This window comes from Bufo gargarizans, chromosome 4 (genome assembly GCF_014858855.1).
Source record: "Bufo gargarizans isolate SCDJY-AF-19 chromosome 4, ASM1485885v1, whole genome shotgun sequence".
NCBI lineage: Eukaryota > Metazoa > Chordata > Amphibia > Anura > Bufonidae > Bufo > Bufo gargarizans.
The window spans coordinates 394193683-394216405 of NC_058083.1; the positions used below are offsets into that span (position 1 = coordinate 394193683).

At 45.0% G+C, this 22723-nt stretch overlaps 1 protein-coding gene across 1 annotated transcript in view; it reads right to left on the bottom strand.

Annotated features, from left to right (window-relative positions):
* Positions 1-270: 270 nt before the first annotated feature.
* Positions 271-22723, bottom strand: part of FAM98A (family with sequence similarity 98 member A) — a 33245-nt gene continuing 10792 nt past the window's right edge. Inside the window, exons 5-8 of the mRNA XM_044290178.1 lie at positions 22382-22462; positions 10671-10787; positions 6867-7034; positions 271-1294 (exon numbers count right to left, since the gene is read on the bottom strand). Of these exons, the coding sequence (XP_044146113.1) occupies positions 410-1294; positions 6867-7034; positions 10671-10787; positions 22382-22462 (1251 nt within the window). The 3' untranslated portion in view covers positions 271-409. The remainder of the gene's footprint in view (positions 1295-6866; positions 7035-10670; positions 10788-22381; positions 22463-22723) is intronic.

Genomic DNA, 22723 nt, shown 5'->3' on the forward strand with positions numbered 1-22723 from the left:
AATAAAACTAGGGATGTACAAAAAGTGTCATTTCCTACAAGCCTTGAAGTCAAAGAGAAATTTGGAGCCATGGAAGATGTACATCCATTGCCAGAAATGTCAAAATATCTTTTGCAAGTCCTGAGTTTTAGTATAACGCTGTAAAGTGGGCCATTTTTTGTTATAATTCTATTGTCAATGGAAATATTACTGCGCTTGATGAACTACCGTAGTAGCTGTAGTGTTTAGACTGAAAATTACCTAGAAAAAAAAATTTAAAAGGAAAAAAGGTTTTCAGGAACAAGGATTTTATTTTTGAACAGCTGGCATAACCCAAACGAAAAAAAACAAACAAACAAACCAAAACATCTTTTCTGATCAGTATCACTCTTATTACCTGAGCTCTACTATAATCATAGCTGGAATAATCTCAACTGGTGTACTGCCTTCCTTGTCCAAAACCAGACTGATTATATTGATAGCCTCCTTGTTGAAAGTGCTGCTCAAACTGCCCCCCTTGGTTATAGCTCTGTGCTCCCCGACCACCCCAACCACCACCATGTGCTCCTCTTCCACCACGGCCACCCCGCCCTCCTCTGCCACCTCCACGGCCACCACCTCGATCATTCTGATTGCCACCATCTTGATATCTGTTGTCTTGTTGATAGCCTCCACCCTGAAATCCACCTCCAGAGTAGGATGAGCCTTGGTAGCCACTATATCCTCCTCCTCCTTGGTAGCCACCTGAACTTTGGTAACCACCACTGCTTCCTTGATAGCCACCACCTTGGTAGCCCCCAGTTTGAAATCCAGAATCTCTAAAGCCACTATCTTGATAGTGTCCACCAGTATTACTGCCACCACCATCTGTCCAGCCTCCTTGAACTTTGCTTCCTCTGCCACCTCTGTTACCACCTTGATCATAGCCTCCACGTCCTCCCCCTCGCCCACCACCATGTTCATAACCGCCCCGACCTCCACCATGTTCATAGCCGCCCCGACCTCCACCATGTTCATAGCCGCCTCGACCTCCTCCATGTTCATAGCCGCCTCGACCTCCTCCATGTTCATAGCCGCCTCGACCTCCTCCATGTTCATAGCCGCCTCGGCCTCCACCATGTTCATAGCCGCCTCGGCCTCCACCATGTTCATAGCCGCCTCGACCACTGTAAGACTGTTCATAACCACCTCGTCCTCCACCTCTACCACCTTGTGAAGGTCCATCTTGTCTCTTCTGCCAAGGAGGCATTTCTGGGGGAGGGGCCTCTATTTCATTTGGTCGGCCACCTCTATCAGGAACTCTTCCCATTAATACCTGTGCATAAAGACACACATTACTTACATAAGTTATGGATCTTTTGGAAAAATATGCAAAAAAAAGAATCCCATACATTGTACCATACTATTAGCAAAAAAAATTCAGGAATAGAAAACTCAGATGTAAAGATCAGACAATTATTAAGCAATAGGCTTTTCTTTCTGGCAACATATGCTGCAACTTCTACAACAATACTAAAGAAATACACATACATGTTAAAACGGGTTTTCAGAGTTTAGGAAAACAATTGACTATGGGGAAGAAATGACATAAAATAACAAAAGAACAATTATTTTCCTAACAAATCGCCTGCTGCTCTGTACGCTTCTCGATGGTCTCTATTTACTTGGCCCGTATACCCACATGACAGCTGCAGCCAAATACTGGCCTCAGTGATCATGTGCCATTTAGGGTTGCACTGGGTATAAAATTTTCAATACCCAACTAATACTTTCGTACCCGGATCGATACAATACCGGGATTTGCTATTTTCCGAAACTAGGCTGCAGTCTAATATCCCTTAGAGAACATGGCACGTTCGCTCAGCGCGCACCATGCTCTCCTCAGCCACACAGTGGAGAATGAGGGAGTCCCTCCCTACTCACTGTGACGTGGCTGCCACTGGCCACCAGTGAAAACAGCAGTGAGGAGGAGGGGAGGGACTGTAGCCACTGCGCCACCAATACATATAATTTACTCCTAAATACAAATGTAGGTTGCGGGTGCCGGGAGTATCATACAGCCGGCACCTGGCCTCAATGACCGGGCACAGCGATCCGCCGAACTGCTTTAAATAACCCCTCAGGTGTGACACTTATATTCATTGGTGGCGCAGTGCGCCCCCAATCCATTATTATAATCATGGGTGGAAGTGGCCACAGGGTCACCCTCACAATATTCATTGGTGGCTCAGTGGCAACTTCTAATCAGAGCCCCAGCAGTGAAATCGCAGCTTCAACTAGTTAACATGGAAGAAAGGACGCCACTGTTTTAAATCACCCCTTTTCCAATTTAACATATAAAAACATGAACACAAAAAATAAAATATATATATATATATATATATATATATATATACATACACACACACACAGTACAGACCAAAAGTTTGGACACACCTTCTCATTCAAAGACTTTTCTTAGTTTTCATGACTATGAAAATTGTAGATTCACACTGAAGGCATCAAAACTATGAATTAACACATGTGGAATTATATACATAACAAAAAAATGTGAAACAACTGAAAATATGTCATATTCTAGGTTCTTCAAAGTAGCCACCTTTTGCTTTGATTACTGCTTTGCACACTCTTGGCATTCTCTTGATGAGCTTCAAGAGGTAGTCACCTGAAATGGTCTTCCAACAGTCTTGAAGGAGTTCCCAGAGATGCTTAGCACTTGTTGGCCCTTTTGCCTTCACTCTGCGGTCCAGCTCACCCCAAACCATCTTGATTGGGTTCAGGTCCGGTGACTGTGGAGGCCAGGTCATCTGGCGCAGCACCCCATCACTCTCCTTCATGGTCAAATAGCCCTTACACAGCCTGGAGGTGTGTTTGGGGTCATTGTCCTGTTGAAAAATAAACGATGGTCCAACTAAACGTAAAACGGATGGAATAGCATGCCGCTGCAAGATGCTGTGGTAGCCATGCTGGTTCAGTATGCCTTTAATTTTCAATAAATCCCCAACAGTGTCACCAGCAAAGCACCCCCACACCATCACACCTCCTCCTCCATGCTTCACGGTGAGAACCAGGCATGTAGAGTCCACCCGTTCACCTTTTCTGCGTCGCACAAAGACACGGTGGTTGGAACCAAAGATCTCAAATTTGGACTCATAAGACCAAAGCACATATTTCCACTGGTCTAATGTCCATTCCTTGGGTTCTTTAGCCCAAACAAGTCTCTTCTGCTTGTTGCCTGTCCTTAGCAGTGGTTTCCTAGCAGATATTCTACCATGAAGGCCTGATTCACACAATCTCCTCTTAACAGTTGTTCTAGAGATGTGTCTGCTGCTAGATTTCTGCGTGGCATTGACCTGGTCTCTTATCTGAGCTGCTGTTAACCTGCGATTTCTGAGGCTGGTGACTCGGATGAACTTATCCTCCGCAGTAGAGGTGACTCTTGGTCTTCCTTTCCTGGGGCGGTCCGCATGTGAGCCAGTTTCTTAGTAGCGCTTGATGGTTTTTGTTACTGCACTTGGGGACACTTTCAAAGTTTTCCCAATTTTTCGGACTGACTGACATTCATTTCTTAAAGTAATGATGGCCACTCGTTTTTCTTTACTTAGCTGCTTTTTTCTTGCCATAATACAAATTCTAACAGTCTATTCAGTAGGACTATCGGCTGTGTATCCACCTGACTTCTCCACAACGCAACTGATGGTCCCAACCCCATTTATAAGGCAAGAAATCCCACTTATTAAACCCGACAGGGCACACCTGTGAAGTGAAAACCATTTCAGGTGACTAACTACCTCTTGAAGCTCATCAAGAGAAGGCCAAGAGTGTGCAAAGCAGTAATCAAAGCAAAAGGTGGCTCCTTTGAAGAACCTAGAATATGACATATTTTCAGCTGTTTCACACTTTTTTGTTATGTATATAATTCCACAAGTGTTAATTCATAGTTTTGATGCCTTCAGTGTGAATCTACAATTTTCATAGTCATGAGAATAAAGAAAACTCTTTGAATGAATGAGAAGGTGTCCAAACTTTTGGTCTGTACTGTATGTATATATATATATATATATATATATATATATATATATTTTAGGTATCGCCACGTCCGAAAAAGTCTGAACTGTTAAGATATTTAAAAAAATATCTCCTATGCAGTGAACGCTGTAACGGAAAATAAATAAAATAAATAAAAAACGCGCAATTAACATTTTGTCACCTTGTTCCCCCAAACAATAGTATAGCACTGTTCTTTTATGGCCCGGACGTTCCATAAAATGCAGAATTAATGCGCCTTTTTTGGTGTTTGCTTTTTATCCCATAGTATCCAGTATTGCAAAACTTTTTTATGGTATCGAAATCTTGTTTAAAATTTTGGTATCGTGATAACCCTAGTGCCATATATCACCGAGGCCAGTAATTGGCTGCAGCAGTCACGCCATCTCTGTAGCCAAGAAAACAAAAGATGATGGGGCACACCAGAAGAGATTTATCAGTAAATATATTTTATGGCATCTTCTCATCATTTCCTGAGCTTGAAAAACCCATGTAAAGCAATTCCTTAAACACATAAAGGTTAGAGGGTATCCAAAGAACACCTGGGAAGGTACACAAATTATCCATCTTCCTGAGCCAAATGCATTTTACATGAAACATGTCATGATCTTACAGGCACTTATTCCCCACACAGGAAACCAATTCACAGCAGTAGAAATACTTTGTTAAAAGATGCTAATTAAAACTCCAAAGTTTATGCTGAGAATTTCATTACTTGATAGAAAATTCAATTCACACTTTAAAAGTCAGTCTTTAGGATGTCTGGAGCCCATTTGTAAGGCTGCCCTATAAACATCATACACAAAAAAAAAATAAAAAATTAGGGTGCCTAGCATGAATAAATATTCAACGTGACGCAAACTGAAACACACCCAACTAAAGCATTATACATATCTGTCTACTAGACTAAATAGCTTGCAACTTAGAAATGAATGTGGGTTCAGACGTTGGCCCTGAGCTATGGGGACCCCTTATAAAATTGGGCGTTCACATGAAGGCTTATCATCAAATTAGGTGAAAGGTAATGTGTCATCAGAAAAATGACTTAAAAATTATATTTTTAAAGAATTTTTCGATGTTATTTTTTTTATTTTCCATGTCAATATTTATATATAAACGAAAAGCATAAAATCCAGCAGTTTTTGCACTGCCCACTAAGCCTGTGCTGCCGCTGCCAATGAGGAGAGAGGGGCGGGCGCACTGCGCCAACAATGAAAGTAAACTTCTAATACAAAATACAGGAGGCGGCAGATTCACATAGCCGACACCCTGCGTCTATGACAGGGTGCTGCGATCTGCCACAGTTAACTGGGGTTAACTACCGCTGATCGCAGCTCCCTGTCAGAGGCAGGGCACCGCCTCCTGTATTAAAAGGTTAATTATCATTGGTGCCTCCCCCCTTCCTCCCCAGTATTAAAAACATGGGTGGCGCAGTGGGGGGTCCCTCTCCAGTATTAAAAACATTGGTGGAGCAGTGCGTTCTCCCCAGTATTAAAATCCCTGGTGGCAGTGGCCACAGGGTCCCCTCCTCTTCATTGGTGGCAGTGGTAGCTTCTGATCGGAGCCCCAGCAGTTTAATCGCAGGGCTCTGATCGGTTAGCATGGCAGCCAGGACGCTCCTTAAGCCCTTGCTGCCATAGTCAGCTCCCTGCTGCTGTGTGTACTATGCACAGGGCAGCAGGGAGAGTGTGAGATCTTATTGCCGTAAAGCAATTCTTGAAATGCTTTCTAAATGCTGTTAGGAACAGTTCAGGCAAGATGACCGCCCCATAATAATGTTCAGGAAATAAATAAAAAAGATTAGAAAAAAAAGGATATGTGCTGCCATCTGATTTTAACTAGCATAAAAAACTTTGGGTGACACATTTTGAGTTTTCAAATCAATAAAAGACACTATCAAATCTAACACACAAGAAAAGTGAATGTGTCGCTCATAAATCAGGCCACTGCTTTCATTTCCTGAAGGGCCTTTGAAAATAACAGCTTAAGAACTCATGCACACCGATGTTGCCAGCCGTGGCCCGTATTGTGGCCCACAGTGGTTCTGCAACATGCAGGCACCAACCGTGTGCTCACTGCATCACAGATCACTAGAATGGGTCCGCAATCCGGAAGGTGCAGAACGGAGGTACGGAAACCCACGGAAGAACTACGGAATGCTAGGACGCTACTAGTCCTGGCTGTCATGGCAATCTCCCTGCTGCTGTGTACACAAAGCCTAGGGGCAGCAGCGAGAGTGTGAAGTCCTATTGACCCTGATAGAGCTTTATTAGGGTGAATAGGACAAGGGATCAAAAGATCCCAGGTTCTAGCCCCTAAGGGAAAAATAGTTAATAAATAAACTGTGTAAAAAAACAAACAAAAAAACAAACAAAATGCGGGCACCAACTGTGTGCTTACCGCATCACAGATCACTAGAATAGGTCCGCAATCCGGAAGGTGCAGAACGGAGGCATGAAACCCCACGGAAGCACTACGGAATGCTTCCGTGGGGTTTCTCTCTGTGCTTCCGCACCACAAAAACATAGAACTTGTTACATTTTTTTTGTGGTGCGGATGGATCACGGACCCATTCAAGTTGAACGGGTCTCGACTCTCCAAGGCAGCCGCCCGGATAGTGCCCGTGCAATAGGGACGCAAATTGTCGGCCCGTTGGTATGAGGCCTACTTCTGAACAGTTGTTTTTATTTCTAAATTTTCAACCAACCAAATAATTAGTGAAAAATTTAAAATCTATCCTAGAAAAAAAAAAAATCCTAAATTAAATATTTATAGCAGGTACATACACTTTTTTTTCCATAGTTCTGTATACAGGCCTGAATCATTGCCGTGGTACCTACCTTATTAATGGCACAAGCAGTTTTCTCCCTTATTGAACCGCTGCTAGTTCTCAAGATTTTCGAAAGATCGTGCCGGGCTGCCAACAGATGCGCAACAGAAATGGAGCTTATACTTGATAAGGCCGCACGCTTGGGCTGGTAAACCTTTGCCAGCTTTTCAGCATGACTCTGTTTAAACATGTAATTCAGAGGTTATTAGAAGGAATGTGTAGAGAGTCTCGGCATTTACACGGGTTAAAAGATCTGATCACAGAAACATCACTACGAATAGATGGACAATTTTACATCCACTGACGCTCTCTAGTGGTAAGCTGTTCTGTGTGCTGACTTTCACTGGAAACTCTTCCGTTTTGTCCCCGTTTATTGTCAACGGGGACAAAACTGAACTGAACAGAGTGCACCAGAATGCATTCCTTTCCGTTTCATTGCGTTCCCATGACGCACACAAAAGATGCAAGCAGCGTTTTTGAGCGAGTCCTGAGATGCGGAGCAAGACGGATCTGTTTTCTGGGACACAAAAGAAAAAATGGATCCAGTCACCCATTGACTTACGATGGTTTTAGTGACAGATCTGTTATGGCTATATTAGAGATAATACAAACGGATCTGTTCATAATGGATGCAGACGTTTGTATTATCATGATGGAAGCGTTTTTGCGGATCCCTGCTGGATCCAGCAAAAACGCAGATGTAAAAGTAGACTAATGAGGCACCATCTGACAGTAAAAATATATATATATATTATTTTTTTTTTTAATCACCCTCCTCTACATCCCACTGGAGTTGCTGGGCATGAGAGAGATAGAGAAAGTATATATATATATATATATATATATATATATTCATATTCTTATTCTATCTCTCTATCTGAGTCATACAATGCTCCTTCCCCTTTATGCAGCGTGAGCGAGCACTGATTGGTGGAGCAATGAAAAAGAACTGTGGGGGCAGCACTGCCAGGCCGCAGCCCTGTACCAGTGTAACTAGCATGTCTCTACACACTGCACAACAGACACATTTCTGGGACAGGATGTGGGGAGAGCATGAGAAGCATGCACAGTCATATTCTGGTAAGGGTGCATACAGACGACCGTGTTTCTAGGTCCACATCTGTTCCACAATTTTGCAGATTGGGGGCCGCAAAAGATGCGGACAGCACGCGTAGTTCCGTTCGTTAGCCCTGCAAAAAATATAGAGCATGTCCTATTCGTAGACACGAATAGGCATTTCTATAAAGGGGGAAAATGCAGAACGCACATGGCTGGTATACGTGTTTTGCGGATCCGGAATTTGTGGACCGCAAAACACTTATGGTCGTCTGAATGTAGCCTAAGCGGGAGAGGAAGCATGGGCAGTCACATTTCTAGGGGTAGAAATGGTCACATAAATGACAGGATCACATCAATATGTCAAATGCTTTAACAGGTGATAACTCTATGCCTTAAAGGGATTCTGTCACCTCGTTTTAGCTTATAGAGATGCGGACATGCACGGCTAGTAAGGTGCCCAAGGGGCTGTACTAACCTTGGTGCCCAGCCACGCCCTCTGTGAAGGAGCCCAGAACCGCCTGCGTCCTCCGAATCTCTTCCTTGCTCACAGTTAGATTGCCGTAATCTCGCGATGCGCAATGCGCTGTGCTGGCATTAGCCTCAGGGAAGGAACTGCGAATGCGCGAGCTCGCGCATCGCGAGATTACGGCAATCTAACTGTGAGCAAGGAGGAGATTCGGAGGACGCAGGCGGTGCTGGGCTCCTTCACAGGAGGGGGGCATGGCATGGCTGGGCCCCTTGGGCACCTTACCAGGCTCATTTACATATCTATAAAATCATTTTTTTAACGCAATAAAAGCACACAGCCCTATAGGACAGGTATATTGCGGACATGCTAGCGGCGATCTAGCCGTGCATGTCCGCAGCTCTATAAGCTAAAACGAAGTGACAGAATCCCTTTAAGAGTTGTTACCTCTAAGGTCCCTTTCGCACGAGCGAGTTTTCCGCGCGGGTGCAATGCGTGACGTAAACGCATAGCACCCACACTGAATCCTGACCCATTCATTTCAATGTGTCTGTGTACATGAGCGTTGTTTTTCACGCATCAGTTCTGCATTGCGTGAAAATCGCAGCATGTTCTATATTCTGTGTTTTTCACGCAGCCCTGGCCCCATAGAAGTGAATGGGGCTGCGTGACGCATTGCATCCACAAGCAAGTGCGGGTGCGATGCGTTTTTCACTGATGGCTGCTAAGAGATGTTGTTTGTAAACATTCCGTTTTTTATCACGCGCGGGAAAAACGCATCAAAACGCATTGCACCTGTGCGGAAAAAACTGAACAACTAAATGCAATCGCAGACAAAACTGACAGAACTTCCTTGCAAAATAGTGCGAGTTTCACTGAACGCACCCTGAACGCATCCGGCCCTAATCCGCAACGCCCGTGTGAAACCAGCCTAAGGGAATGATGAACTCCGGTTAACCAAAATAACTGCACTTTGTAAGCAATCACTATTTAAAAGGGGTTATCCGGGTTGTGCCGTGATCCTGAGCGGTGGCCACTTCTGGGATCACATGCCGTACCTTGGGTACATGATTCTAGCTTGCGGTAGAACCCACAGCACATGCACAAGTCTAAAGCGCTATGGCAAGAGATTCAGACTCATGCATGTGCTGCAGGTTCGAATTGCAGGCTAGGATCAAGTGCCTAACGTATGGCACATAATCCCGAAAGTGGCCATGGCGCTGGATGGCGGTGCAACCCATAGAACCCCTTTAAAAGGTGCTGTGTCACTTGAGCAAGTGGCATTTATCATGTAGCGAACGTTAATGCGCAGCACTTACTAATGTATTGTGATTGTCCGTATTGTCTCCTTTGCTGGCTTCATTCATTTTTCCATCACATTATACACTGCTTGTTTCCATGGCTGCGACTAGGGATGAGCGAATTTCATATTTTGAAGTTCGTGTGCGGGTTCATGTTGTGGTATTTACTAAATTGCATAACGGGAACCGGACGGATTCGTTATGCAGGCAGTAGACTTCTATTATAACGGAATGAATAATGGAATGCCTCTAAAGGTATTGCGTTATGCACTCAGTCATGGAATTGCGTTATGGTCTGCAGTAACGCAATCCATAACGCAATTCAGGAAATACCACAACACGAACTTTAAAATATGAAATTTGCTCATCCCTAGTTGCGACCACCCAGCAATCCATCAGCGGTGGTCGTGCTTGCACACTATAGGAAAAAGCGCCCCTCTGTGGTGGCCGGGACCGTGGGAGCGCACATAGGCTGGTGCCTTTTTTTTTTTAATAGTGTGCAAGCATGACCACCACTGATAAATTGCAGGGTGGTCGTAACCATGGAAACAAGCAGTGTATAATGTAAAATAATGAATCCAGCCAGCAAAGGAGGCAATATGGACAATCACAATACATTAGTAAGTGCCTTGTATTACCTTCCTCTAAATGATAAATGCAATTTCCTGAAGTGAGACAACATTTGAGGGTTTTCCCTAAGCATTGGTACAGTTTTATTAAAAAGGTGATTCTCAGTCAGCCAAACGTGAAACACGGCTGAAATGCAAATGGCCATTGTGTCCCCTAGCCGGGGTTGGCTGGAGTTACGGCAACAGCAGATTAGGCCGTGGTACACTGTTCCTGTAACTCCGGCAATGGCATACAATGGTTATTCCGATCTCAGCCATGTCTGGCTGGGGTGTATTCAGGCTTAGTGTCTACGGCAGCATGAGTCCTGATGATGTCCTGACCTCAGTGATGAGATATGAAACACTGAATTACAATTTACCTTTGCCCGGTCTGACCAGCCAAATGACTGGACTGTCACATCCAGACGTTTAACTAACATTTTCCTCCGGACATCATATTCATTGGTTATGGCTTGATTAATTGCTTCAATTTTCTCCTGGAAAAATGACAAATTAAGATGTATGGTTAATTAATGGAAAAATGGCAAGGGATACAGGAATTACTAGTCACGTAACATGCCCATAATCATTAGATATCCATAAAGGATTTTGAAAAAGTAAAGACACTGATTGTGCCCTGCCGCCTCCCCAAAAGAGGCGAGAGGCTTCCTAGCGCTACCACATACTTGCTGAGAGGGCATGCTTTCCATCTCTACTCTTGGCAACATGGCACCAGAATGAGCTCTGGTGACGGTCTATGGGCAGCACGGTGGCTCAGTGGTTAGCACCGGTGCCTTGCAGCGCTGGGTTCCTGGATTCAAATCTGTCCATGGTCAACATCTGCATGGAGTTTGTATGTTCTCCCTGTGTTTGCATCGGTTTCCTCCCACACTCCAAAGAAATACTGAGGGAACCTGGATTATGAGCCCCATTGGGGACAGCATGATGCTAATGTCTACAGAATATATCAGCGCTATATAATTGCATAAAATAAATGATAAATAACATTAAGCATATACGGGGTAAATTTATCAAACTTATGTAAAAGTAGAACTGGCTTAGCTGCCTATAGTAACCAATCAGATTCCTCCTTTCATTTTCCAAAGGAGCTGTCCAAAATGAAAGGTGGAACTAGTTGGTTGCTATGGGCAGTTCTACCTTACACCAGTTTGATAAATGACCTCAATAGTACATATCAATAGAAATGGCAATTAAACACTAATATATATATATATATACACACACACACACACACAGTACAGACCAAAAGTTTGGACACACCTTCTCATTCAAAGAGTTTTCTTTATTTTCATGACTATGAAAATTGTAGATTCACACTGAAGGCATCAAAACTATGAATTAACACTTGTGGAATTATATACATAATAAAAAAGAGTGAAACAACTGAAAATATGTCATATTCTAGGTTATTCAAAGTAGCCACCTTTTGCTTCGATTACTGCTTTGCACACTCTTGGCATTCTCTTCATGAGCTTCAAGAGGTAGTCACCTGAAATGGTCTTCCAACAGTCTTGAAGGAGTTCCCAGAGATGCTTAGCACTTGTTGGCCCTTTTGCCTTCACTCTGTAGTCCAGCTCACCCCAAACCATCTCGATTGGGTTCAGGTCCGGTTACTGTGGAGGCCAGGTCATCTGGCGCAGCACCCCATCACTCTCCTTCATGGTCAAATAGCCCTTACACAGCTTGGAGGTGCGTTTGGGGTCATTGTCCTGTTGAAAAATAAATGACGGTCCAACTAAACGCAAACCGGATGGAATAGCATGCCGCTGCAAGATGCTGTGGTAGTCATGCTGGTTCAGTATGCCTTCAATTTTTAAGAAATCCCCAACAGTGTCACTAGCAAAGCACCCCCACACCATCACACCTCCTCCATGCTTCACGGTGGGAACCAGGCATGTAGAGTCCATCCGTTCACCTTTTCTGCGTCGCACAAAGACACGGTGGTTGGAACCAAAGATCTCAAATTTGGACTGATCAGACCAAAGCACAGATTTCCACTGGTCTAAAGTCCATTCCTTGTGTTCTTTAGCCCAAACAAGTCTCTTCTGCTTGTTGCCTGTCCTTAGCAGTGGTTTCCTAGCAGATATTCTACCATGAAGGCCTGATTCAAACAGTCTCCTCTTAACAGTTGTTCTAGAGATGTGTCTGCTGCTAGAACTCTGTGTGGCATTGACCTGGTCTCTAATCTGAGCTGCTGTTAACCTGCGATTTCTGAGGCTGGTGACTCGGATGAACTTATCCTCCGCAGCAGTGGTGACTCTTGGTCTTCCTTTCCTGGGGCGGTCTGCATGTTAGCCAGTTTCTTGATGGTTTTTGACTGCACTTGGGGACACTTTTAAAGTTTTCCCAATTTTTCGGACAGACTGACCTTCATTCCTTAAAGTAATGATGGCCACTCGTTTTTCTTTACTTAGCTGCTTTTTTCTTGCCATAATACAAATTCTAACAGCAGGACTATCAGCTGTGTATCCGCCTGACTTCTCCACAACACAACTGATGCCCCCAACCCCATTTATAAGGCAAGAAATCCCACTTATTAAACCTGACAGGGCACACCTGTGAAGTGAAAACCATTTCAGGTGACTACCTCTTGAAGCTCATCAAGAGAATGCCAAGAGTGTGCAAAGCAGTAATCAAAGCAAAAGGTGGCTACTTTGAAGAACCTAGAATATGACATATTTTCAGTTGTTTCACACTTTTTTGTTATGTATATAATTCCACATGTGTTAATTCATAGTTTTGATGCCTTCAGTGTGAATCTACAATTTTCATAGTCATTAGGGCTGCAACGATTAATCGATGTAATCGATTATATTCGATAACTGGATTCGTTGTCGACGAATCCAGTTATCGAATAATCGCCGATTCGTTGCTATTCGGGCGGGCGGGCGGGCAGGCGCTGCATCTTTATTTTACCTTTTTACAATGACGCTCCCGCTCCTGTAACAGCCAGGCAGAGCGGACGGCGGCGTAACGTCACTCAATCACGTGACGCGCCTGCTCCGCCTCCTTCATTCATGAAGTGGGCGGAGCAGGCGCGTCACGTGATTGAGTGACGTTACGCCGCCGTCCGCTCTGCCTGGCTGTTACAGGAGCGGGAGCGTCATTGTAAAAAGGTAAAATAAAGATGCAAGCGCCGGGGCTGTTAGGGGGAAGGGGGGTCTGTGTATAGCACTGCTATGGGGAGGGGGGAGGATCTGTCTATAGCACTGCTATGGGGAGGAGGGGGGGTCTGTGTATGGCACTGCTATGGGAAGGGGGGTCTGTGCACTGTTATGAGGAAAGGGATCTGTGCACTGTTATGCCCATAACAGTGCACATATCCCCCTCTCCATAACTACGCCGTCCACAGATCCCCCATAATAGTGTCGTCCACCGATCCCCCATAATAGTGTCGTCCACAGATCCCCCATAAACGCCGTCCACAGATCCCCCATAACGCCGTCCACAGATCCCCCATAACGCAGTCCACAGATCCCCCATAAACGCCGTCCACAGATCCCCCATAAACGCCGTCCACAGATCCCCCATAAGTGTCGTCCACAGATCCCCCATAAGTGTCGTCCACAGATCCCCCATAAGTGTCGTCCACAGATCCCCCATAAGTGTCGTCCACAGATCCCCCATAAGTGTCGTCCACAGATCCCCCATAAGTGTCGTCCACAGATCCCCCATAAGTGTCGTCCACAGATCCCCCATAAGTGTCGTCCACAGATCCCCCATAAGTGTCGTCCACAATTTGTTTTAATATGGCCTTTGAACATAATTTTTCAAGTAAGATCATATAAACCTCTGTTTTGTAATTTTGTCGTTTTTCCCGATTAATCGATTAATCGTAGAAATTAATCGGCAACTAATCGATTATTCAAATAATCGTTAGCTGCAGCCCTAATAGTCATGAAAATAAAGAAAACTCTTTGAATGAGAAGGTGTGTCCAAACTTTTGGTCTGTACTGTATATATATATATATATATATATATATATATATATATATATATATTAACCCTGCATTGCCAGTCTATATACACTACTCACAAAAAGTTAGGGACTAAGGCTACTTTCACACTAGCGTTCGGGTGTCCGCTCGTGAGCTCCGTTTGAAGGGGCTCACGAGCGGACCCGAACGCAGCCGTCCAGCCCTGATGCAGTCTGAATGGAGCGGATCCGCTCAGACTGCATCAGTCTGGCGGCGTTCAGCCTCCGCTCCGCTCGCCTCCGCACGGACAGGCGGACAGCTGAACGCTGCTTGCAGCGTTCGGGTGTCCGCCTGGCCGTGCGGAGGCGTGCGGATCCGTCCAGACTTACAATGTAAGTCAATGGGGACGGATCCGTTTGAAGATGCCACAATGTGGCTCAATCTTCAAGCGGATCCGTCCCCCATTGACTTTACATTGAAAGTCTGGACGGATCCGTCCGAGGCTATTTTCACACTTAGCTTTTTTTTTGCCATTTTAATGCAGACGGATCCGTTCTGAACGGAGCCTCCGTCTGCATTATTATGAGCGGATCCGTTCAGAACGGATCCGCCCGAACGCTAGTGTGAAAGTAGCCTTAATCTAAACTTCTGAATGCACATGTCCAACTGTTCAATGGGTCAGTACTTTTTGCACAACTTGCTGTTCTCTAACAAGGAGCTTAGCGGCAAAATTCACAAAAGGTGTTTGATCCATAAATAGCCCAATAAATGTCCTGGTTCAATTAGAATTGGTATTTAAACAGTCCTCCTCATCATGCTGTTCACATTTTGACATCATGAGACCAAGACGACATCTAACAATTTATCATCAGTACCTAGCCATTGCTTCATTGTGAACAATGCCCTGTGGAACCGGATAATGAATGCAACACAACTCCAGGCACATTTAAGGGAGGCGAGAGGCACCCAAGTGTAACTTCAGACCATTCAAAACCATTTACATCGTGGTCTGCGTGCCAGGCGACCTGGAGGGGTACCTGACCACACCACCAGGCACTGGCGTCATTGTCTTGCATAGACCCACCAGGCACTGGCGTCATTGTCTTGCATAGGCCAGGGAGCATCTTTGCTGGATGAGGGACCGGTGGGCCTCAGTGCTGTTCGCTGATGAAAGTAGATTCACACTGAGCAGAAATGATGGCCGCCAATGATGTCGGAGACGTCAAGGAGAGCGCTATGCATCAGCCACAGGCGAGCCTTTGGTGGTGGTGTTACAGTGTGGGCAGGTGTGTCTCATCAATACAGAACTGCCCTACACAAATCCATTCATTGTGCCTCTGCATTAGCAACACAGGCCTAATTTCATCTTCATGGACGACGATGCACTAGCTCATTTAGGTCACATCATTAGGGAACAGCTTCTGGAGACTGGGCTACCTTAAATGGAACGGCCTGCACTTTCTCCAGACCTGAATCCCATTGAAAACTTATGGGATCAGCTGGGTTGCTGTGTAGAGGCTCCCCAGAACCTCAATGACCTGAGAGCCACCCTTCAAGAAGAGTGGGATGCCATGCCTCAGCAGACAATAAGTTGACTTGTGAACAGCATGAGACGTTGTTGTTAAGCTGTAATTGATGCACAAGGCCCCATGACAAGCTTTTGAGATTTTTTTGTAGGTATACCCACCACTGTTGTTGGCTTATGGTTCAATAAATTGTTTGAGATGAGGAAATCACCATTGCTGCTACTACTTAAATGCCCTACTTTCATGATATAATATCACTGTAGTGTGAACATTTTAAGTTTTCCATAAATTTCACCTAAAACCCAAATATCCCTAACTTTTTGTGAGTAGTGTATATAGTAACCCCTGCACTGCCAGTCTATATAGTCTTGGGATTTTCTCAGTTTAAGTTTTAAACAGCGTCTTACGTACATTGCATAGCAGCTGTGTTTGGTAATGTAGCTCAGCCCTATTCATTTCTATGGGGCTGAGCTGCGCTTAGGCCACGTGACCGATGAACGTGTCGTCAGTGGCCTAGAAAAAGCTGTGAGAAGGCCGCAGCACTCACAGGAGAGCCAGTGTCTTCTCAAACATCTGATTTTCCTAGGCCAGTGACGACACGTTCATCAGATACTAGGGCTGAAACAATTACTCGATTGAATCGAGTAATTCAACACAAAAAAATCCTCAATGCAAATTTTTTGCATCGAAGATTCATTTGTGTCACGTTATGCTATTAATCCCGCTCCGTGGTCTCCCGCTGGCCAGCAATACTTACCTTTCCAGCAGGGGGCCTCCGGACACTCCACAGCACATCCACGGTCCCGCGTTGCACTGACCTCCTGACGTACGCACGCCGTGGCCTGATGCGCTGTGTGACGTCAGTCGCAGAGCAGCGCGGAACGATGGAGTGTTGGCGGCGCCCCTGCTGGAAAGGTAAGTTGGTGCGACTAAGGCCAGGCACCCGGAGTGCAGAGCATCATAGCAACCAATAACGATGTGCACTCCTGGTGTCAGGAGGAGCTGGGGGGGGTGATCATTTCACAAGGGGGGAGAGCGAGACGGCTCTGGGGTGGGGGAGAGGAAGACGGCTCTGGGTGGGGGAGAGGAAGACGGCTCTGGGGTGGGGGAGAGGAAGACGGCTCTGGGGTGGGGGAGAGGAAGACGGCTCTGGGGTGGGGGAGAGGAAGACGGCTCTGGGGTGGGGGAGAGGAAGACGGCTCTGGGGGGGAACTGAAGCACTTGGGATGATCACACAGGGGGGAACAAAGGGTGTTGGGGACTGATGGCAGGGGGTCCAACGAGTTTTTATAAAGGAAAACAGTCTATTAATTCATTTTTTTCTTATTAGAATACTTGATTAATTATAAAAATAAATCAATAGAATACTTGATTTCTAAATTAATCGTTTACTGCAGCCCTATCAGATACTGATGAGCTATCCATCAGTATAAAACTACCTGAAAACTACTTAAAGTTAATTTTAACCTCTTTATGATGTAACTAATTTTAGCCTTAAAGGGGTTGTCTGGTTTCCAATACTGATGACCAAATCAGCTGTTTGAAGAGAAAACAGTGCTCATCTGAGTGCTGGGTTATCTTCACTCTTTACCTGCTCACCGTTGCCATTGCAGGAGCGGAGCAGTGTAATTACAGCTGCTCCATCCCATTCACTTGACATTTACAGTACTGATTACCTACTGTTATGGTAAAACATCAATATCAGATAGTTAGGAGTCTGACTCTCGCCACCCCCGTTATCACCTTGTAGGAGTCATGGCACTTGGGCAAGCACTGCGGCTTCTTCACTGGTGCACACCATCTAAGGTTTGCTCCATTACCACACATGGGACAAAGATACACCACCTTGAACAGCCGCTACTAATTAGAAAGCGTACCGCGTAAACGAGGCCGAGTGCTCGTCCAAATGATGGGAGTCAGACCCCACTAATGTGGTTAATATTTTGATCGTTTTAACGCCGGCTAATTGCTGGAGGTCCTGAATGAGTGACACCTTCTATACCCAAGTAGAGAAAATGGATTTTGCTATCAAGATACCCCCTCTAATACCAACCTCAGTGTATATAGGGTTTTGTAATGCTTTTACCTCAATGAGGGTATAATATTAATTAATTTAACCAAAAATTTTACATTCCACTTTCGGCCATTTACTAACAGCACACAGAAAGGCTTCTTCTGTTTATTCCCAGGGCTAGCATTGTGCACTCCAAATTCACCTTGACAATGGGCTAGTGCAGGGCTGGCCAACCTGCGGCTCTCCAGCTGTTGGAAAACTACAATTCCCACCATGCCCTGCTGTAGGCTGATCGTTGTAAGCAGTCTAGGCATGCTGGGAGTTGTAGTTTTGCAACAGCTGGAGAGGCGCAGGTTGGCCAGCCCTGGGCTAGTGGGTAAGAGAAGACCGGTCTTACATAACTGAAGTCACAAGGCTGACGAACCATGAGAAAAGCACTGTGTAGAAGGGGATGACATCTGAAGTCTTCACATTCTTACATTTACCAGCAATAAGTGCTGGTCAGACAAAGCCAGGAAATAACAGCAACTTCTTTTGAGCCTACAGTCATTTCCTCGGAAACAATTACGTCTCAAGGGAAATAAATTTATATATCAAGCAGAAATTATTTTATTTTTGAACACACGATCCAAGCCCCTAAAGTAGTGGTAGTGATCCTACTGCCAGTCATGGTCTGCAATATAGCATCCACACAGCACGCCTCATCATGCATAAAACCCTTCTGTTCTGGTACCACGAGAGAGCCCCCCGTAGGCTAAAGGCACATGATTAGGATTGGGTGTGGAAAATCCGCACCATAGGTACATTGTATTCTAGGAGAATTTGAAAATCTCATATACACGGTACAGATTTTTTCTGTCCGGATTTTAAAATCCGCTGCATGTCAATTTATTTTATTTTTCCTGACCGGTTTTTCTCCACTAACTCCAATGGGGAGAGTAAAATCCGCACCAATTGATGCGGATTGTCTGCACGGGATTTCCCTGCGAATTGCAGTGAGTATTTTTTTGCACATAAATCCTGAACGTGTGCATTTACCCTTAATGGAACGGCTAGAGAAGACCACATGTTAACAACTTTAGATACCATGTATGTAGTCACTGATCCAATTTAACCAGTCAGGGTGCTAAATTGACAAGCAGGGTGCGTTGCGGTGCCACTGAGAAAGCGCAGGTTCACCCCAATGGTCAGTTTTTCTTGAAACATCTGATGGATGCTTTAAGTTAGTTACAGGAGTTTTCCACTGTAACAGATTACTTTAAGGGTCCATTCACACGTCCGCAAAATAATCCGTTCCGCAATTTTGCGGAACGGGTGCAGACCCATTCATTTTCAATGGGGTGTGTGCTGTCCGCATCCGCACTTCTGTTCCACGGCCCTGCAAAAAAAATAGAACATGTCGTATTCTTGTCCGCAGCCACGGACAAGACAAGGCATTTCTATTATAGTGCCAGCCGAAAAATGCACATGCCCAGTATCCGTGTTTTGTGGATCTGCAATTAGCAGACCACAAAACAGTTGCGGACGTGTGAATGGACCCTCAAAGTTTTCCCCAGACTGTAAGAGACGACAATTTAGCAGATTGTCGGCAAGGAAGCTCTCCTTCCCGACAATATGCTGATCGCTAGCGGAGGAGACCGATGCATGACTCCTCCAGAGTATGGGAGGTGTGATCGCTAATGCCATCCCTCCTCTCCATACTGTCTCGTTGTTTCCTGGCAGCAGATCGTATTTACACGGCACAATCCACCACTGGGAAACAATGATATTTTGTGCTGCACAAAAGATACAATTACCCAATGTAAGAGCGCAATTGAGTGTTATTAGTAACGCTGGTTAGCGGTGATCTTTTCAATTGTCGGCCCATGTAAAGGGCACTTAAAGGGGTTGCCCCACAAAAAAATATTCTACAGTTTTCAAACCAGCACATGGATCTGAATTCTTTTGTAATTGCATGTAATTAAAAATTTGGCATAGTAACTGAGTAATTCAATAAAATGTATCTGTATAGCACCACCTGCTGTTTGTTCTTTTTCTTATTTCTTTGACCTGCTCACTGAGAAGGTCGCACATGCTCAGTTTCATCCTTCAACTGTCTCCTGAGCCATGATAGGGAGAGCATGGAGAAGCCCCCTTAAGCTCCAGCGGAAAAGACACTCCCCTTGTAATGTCAGCTTGATATAAACCTAGTAGAGCAATGAAAGTGGAGATCTCTGGATCCATGTGAGGTACAAGGCTGGCTCTAGCTTTGTTAGAAAGAGATTGTCATGTACTGTATGATGTCCGATTTTCATTTTTTACATTAGTCATAGGATAACCCCTAACAGTCAGTGTTTAATCAGTTATTTCCATCAGTGATTGTGAGCCCAAACTGGGTGCGGATCAAAAACACAGAACAGGTGCAGATCTTTTCCTTATATCTTATGTCTGTGGAGTAGGGCTGCAGTAAACGACTGTTTTCCTTTATAAAAATTCAGACCCCCTGCCATCAGTCCCCAACACCCTTCCCCCCTGTGCGATCAGCCCAAGTGCATCATTTCCCCCCAGTGCCATCAGCTCCGTTCCCCCAGAGCCTTCAGCTCTTCTTGACCTCAGTGCCACCAGCTGACACCCCAGTGCCACCAGCATGCCCCCTAGTGCCAACTGCCCCCAGGTGCCACCAATTGCCCCCCTCCTAGCCATGTCCCCAGCTACAGTACTTACCTTTCCTGTAGGGGCGCCACTCCACAGCTCCTCAATCTTCTTCTCTGCGCACTGCACTGACGTCCTGATGATGCGTCAGGAAGAAAGTACAGCGAGTTGCGGGCCGGCGGGTGACCACGGAGCGGTAAGTAATAGCAAGCCCTTCACTCTTGCTCCGTGGTCACATGACACAAACGAATCCTCGATGCAAAAAATTTGCATCAATGATTTTTGGGTGTCGAATTATTCGATTTAATCAAGTAATCGTTTCAGCCCTACTGGAGGCTCCACTTCTGGGTTTGGCTCAAAATCACTGATCAAATACTTACTGAATGTAATGAGTGCTGAAGTAACATTCAAACCCACCATCCAGTGTATGAAGCTGTGCTGCTCCACAGCCGGTTCAGTGTGCAACATGCAGGGAACTGGTCTCTGACCGACCGGATACTGATGACCTGTCCCAGTGGCGGTGAACCTATGGCACGGGTGCCAGAGGGGGAACTCAGAGCCTTCTTTGTAGGCACGCACACACTGGAAAAAGTCTATGGTGTACCAATATGGCTAATAGAAAAGATCCAGCACCAAGGAAATGTAAACCATTTAGGGGAGGAACCTCAACAGAAATTTGCTTTATAAACCCAGCTATGGCCCACAAGTCATGATTAAGAACAGTTTTGTTTGAAACGCGTTGACTTAACAGATGGAAGTAATTGATTTGCTGCATGAATTTTATCACCGTAATAAAGGAACGCACAGCTTTACATTTCCTTGGTGCTGGATCTTTTCTATTAGCCAAGTTTCCCAAGGTCTTACTTTTTCCGCGCACTAGTTCATTGTGACAGAATGCCTTAAAGAGGACCTTTCACCGATTATGACACTGTGAACTAAGTATACAGACATGGAGAGCGGCGCTTGGGGAATCTCACTGCACTTACTATTATCCCTGGGCACCGCTCCGTTCTCCCGTTATGCCCTCCGGTATCTCCCGTCACTAAGTTATAGTAGGCAGAGATTTCAGTCACTAAGTTATGGTAGGCGGAGTCTGCCCTTGTTCTGCTGTAGCGCTGGCCAGACTCCGCCTACCATAACTTAGTGACATGAGATACCGGAGGGCATAGCAGGAGAACGGAACGGCGCCCAGGGATAATAGTAAGTGCAGTGAGATCCCCAGGCGCCGCTCTCCATGTCTGTATTCTTAGTTCACAGTGTCATAATCGGTGAAAGGTCCTCTTTAAGCAGGTGAGCTGGACTCGATCTACTATTTTGGTGTACTAATATGCCTTAGACCAGGCATTCTCAAACTACGGCCCTCCAGCTGTTGTAAAACTACAACTCCCACAATGCCCTGCTGTAGGCTGATACCTGTAGGCTGTTTGGGCATGCTGGGAGTTGTAGTTTTGCAACAGCTTGAGGGCCGCAGTTTGAGGATGCCTGCATTAGACTCTTCCTGCCATTCATCAGCGCAGGGCGCACTATGAACAGAACAGGCAGCGCACTGAATGTAGGCCGGCTGTTATAGATGAATGATAACGTAAATAAACTATATTGGACTGTAGTATTCCGGGTTACATTGCAGAGTTGGCACTTTGTGATTAAAGAAGTGGGTTTTGGGTTGCAGTTTGGGCACTTGGTCTCTAAAAGATTAGCCACCACTGACCTATCCTAATCTACTCAGTTTACATGCCGCCCCAGTTACTGTCAGGTACCCCGTGAAGGGCAGTAAATGAGTGTTTAAAATATGTTTATAAGTCAAACATTCTTCCATTCTAAGCATTCTCCCTCCTTTAGATGCCTTTTCAGGAAATGTGTTTTTCTTGTGGAAATTGAAAGTCAAAAAACGCAATTTCTCTAGATCTCATTTTTTTTAATACAGTGTCAACAATACAAATGGAAATATAACATTTGAATAGGTAAAACTGAGAACTACTCACCCAGTGAGATGGCCCCAAGGTCTTGCCCAGTAGAGGCTTTCCTAGGTGATTAGGTGGCACTTTTGCTAAAGTTTCTTTTAACTAGGAAAAAAAATGGGCAAGATAAAACATTTGGAGAAATTAATAACTGTATATACATACACTCATTGACAAAAATAAATCTATAAATAATGCACCAAGAAGGCGTTTTTGGAATTAAATTAAACTTTATACGTATGACTGTAATGATGATTTATGTAAGTAAAAACAATATTAGGCTACTTTCACACTAGCGTTCGGGTGTCCGCTCGTGAGCTCCGTTTGAAGGAGCTCACGAGCGGACCCGAACGCAGCCGTCCAGCC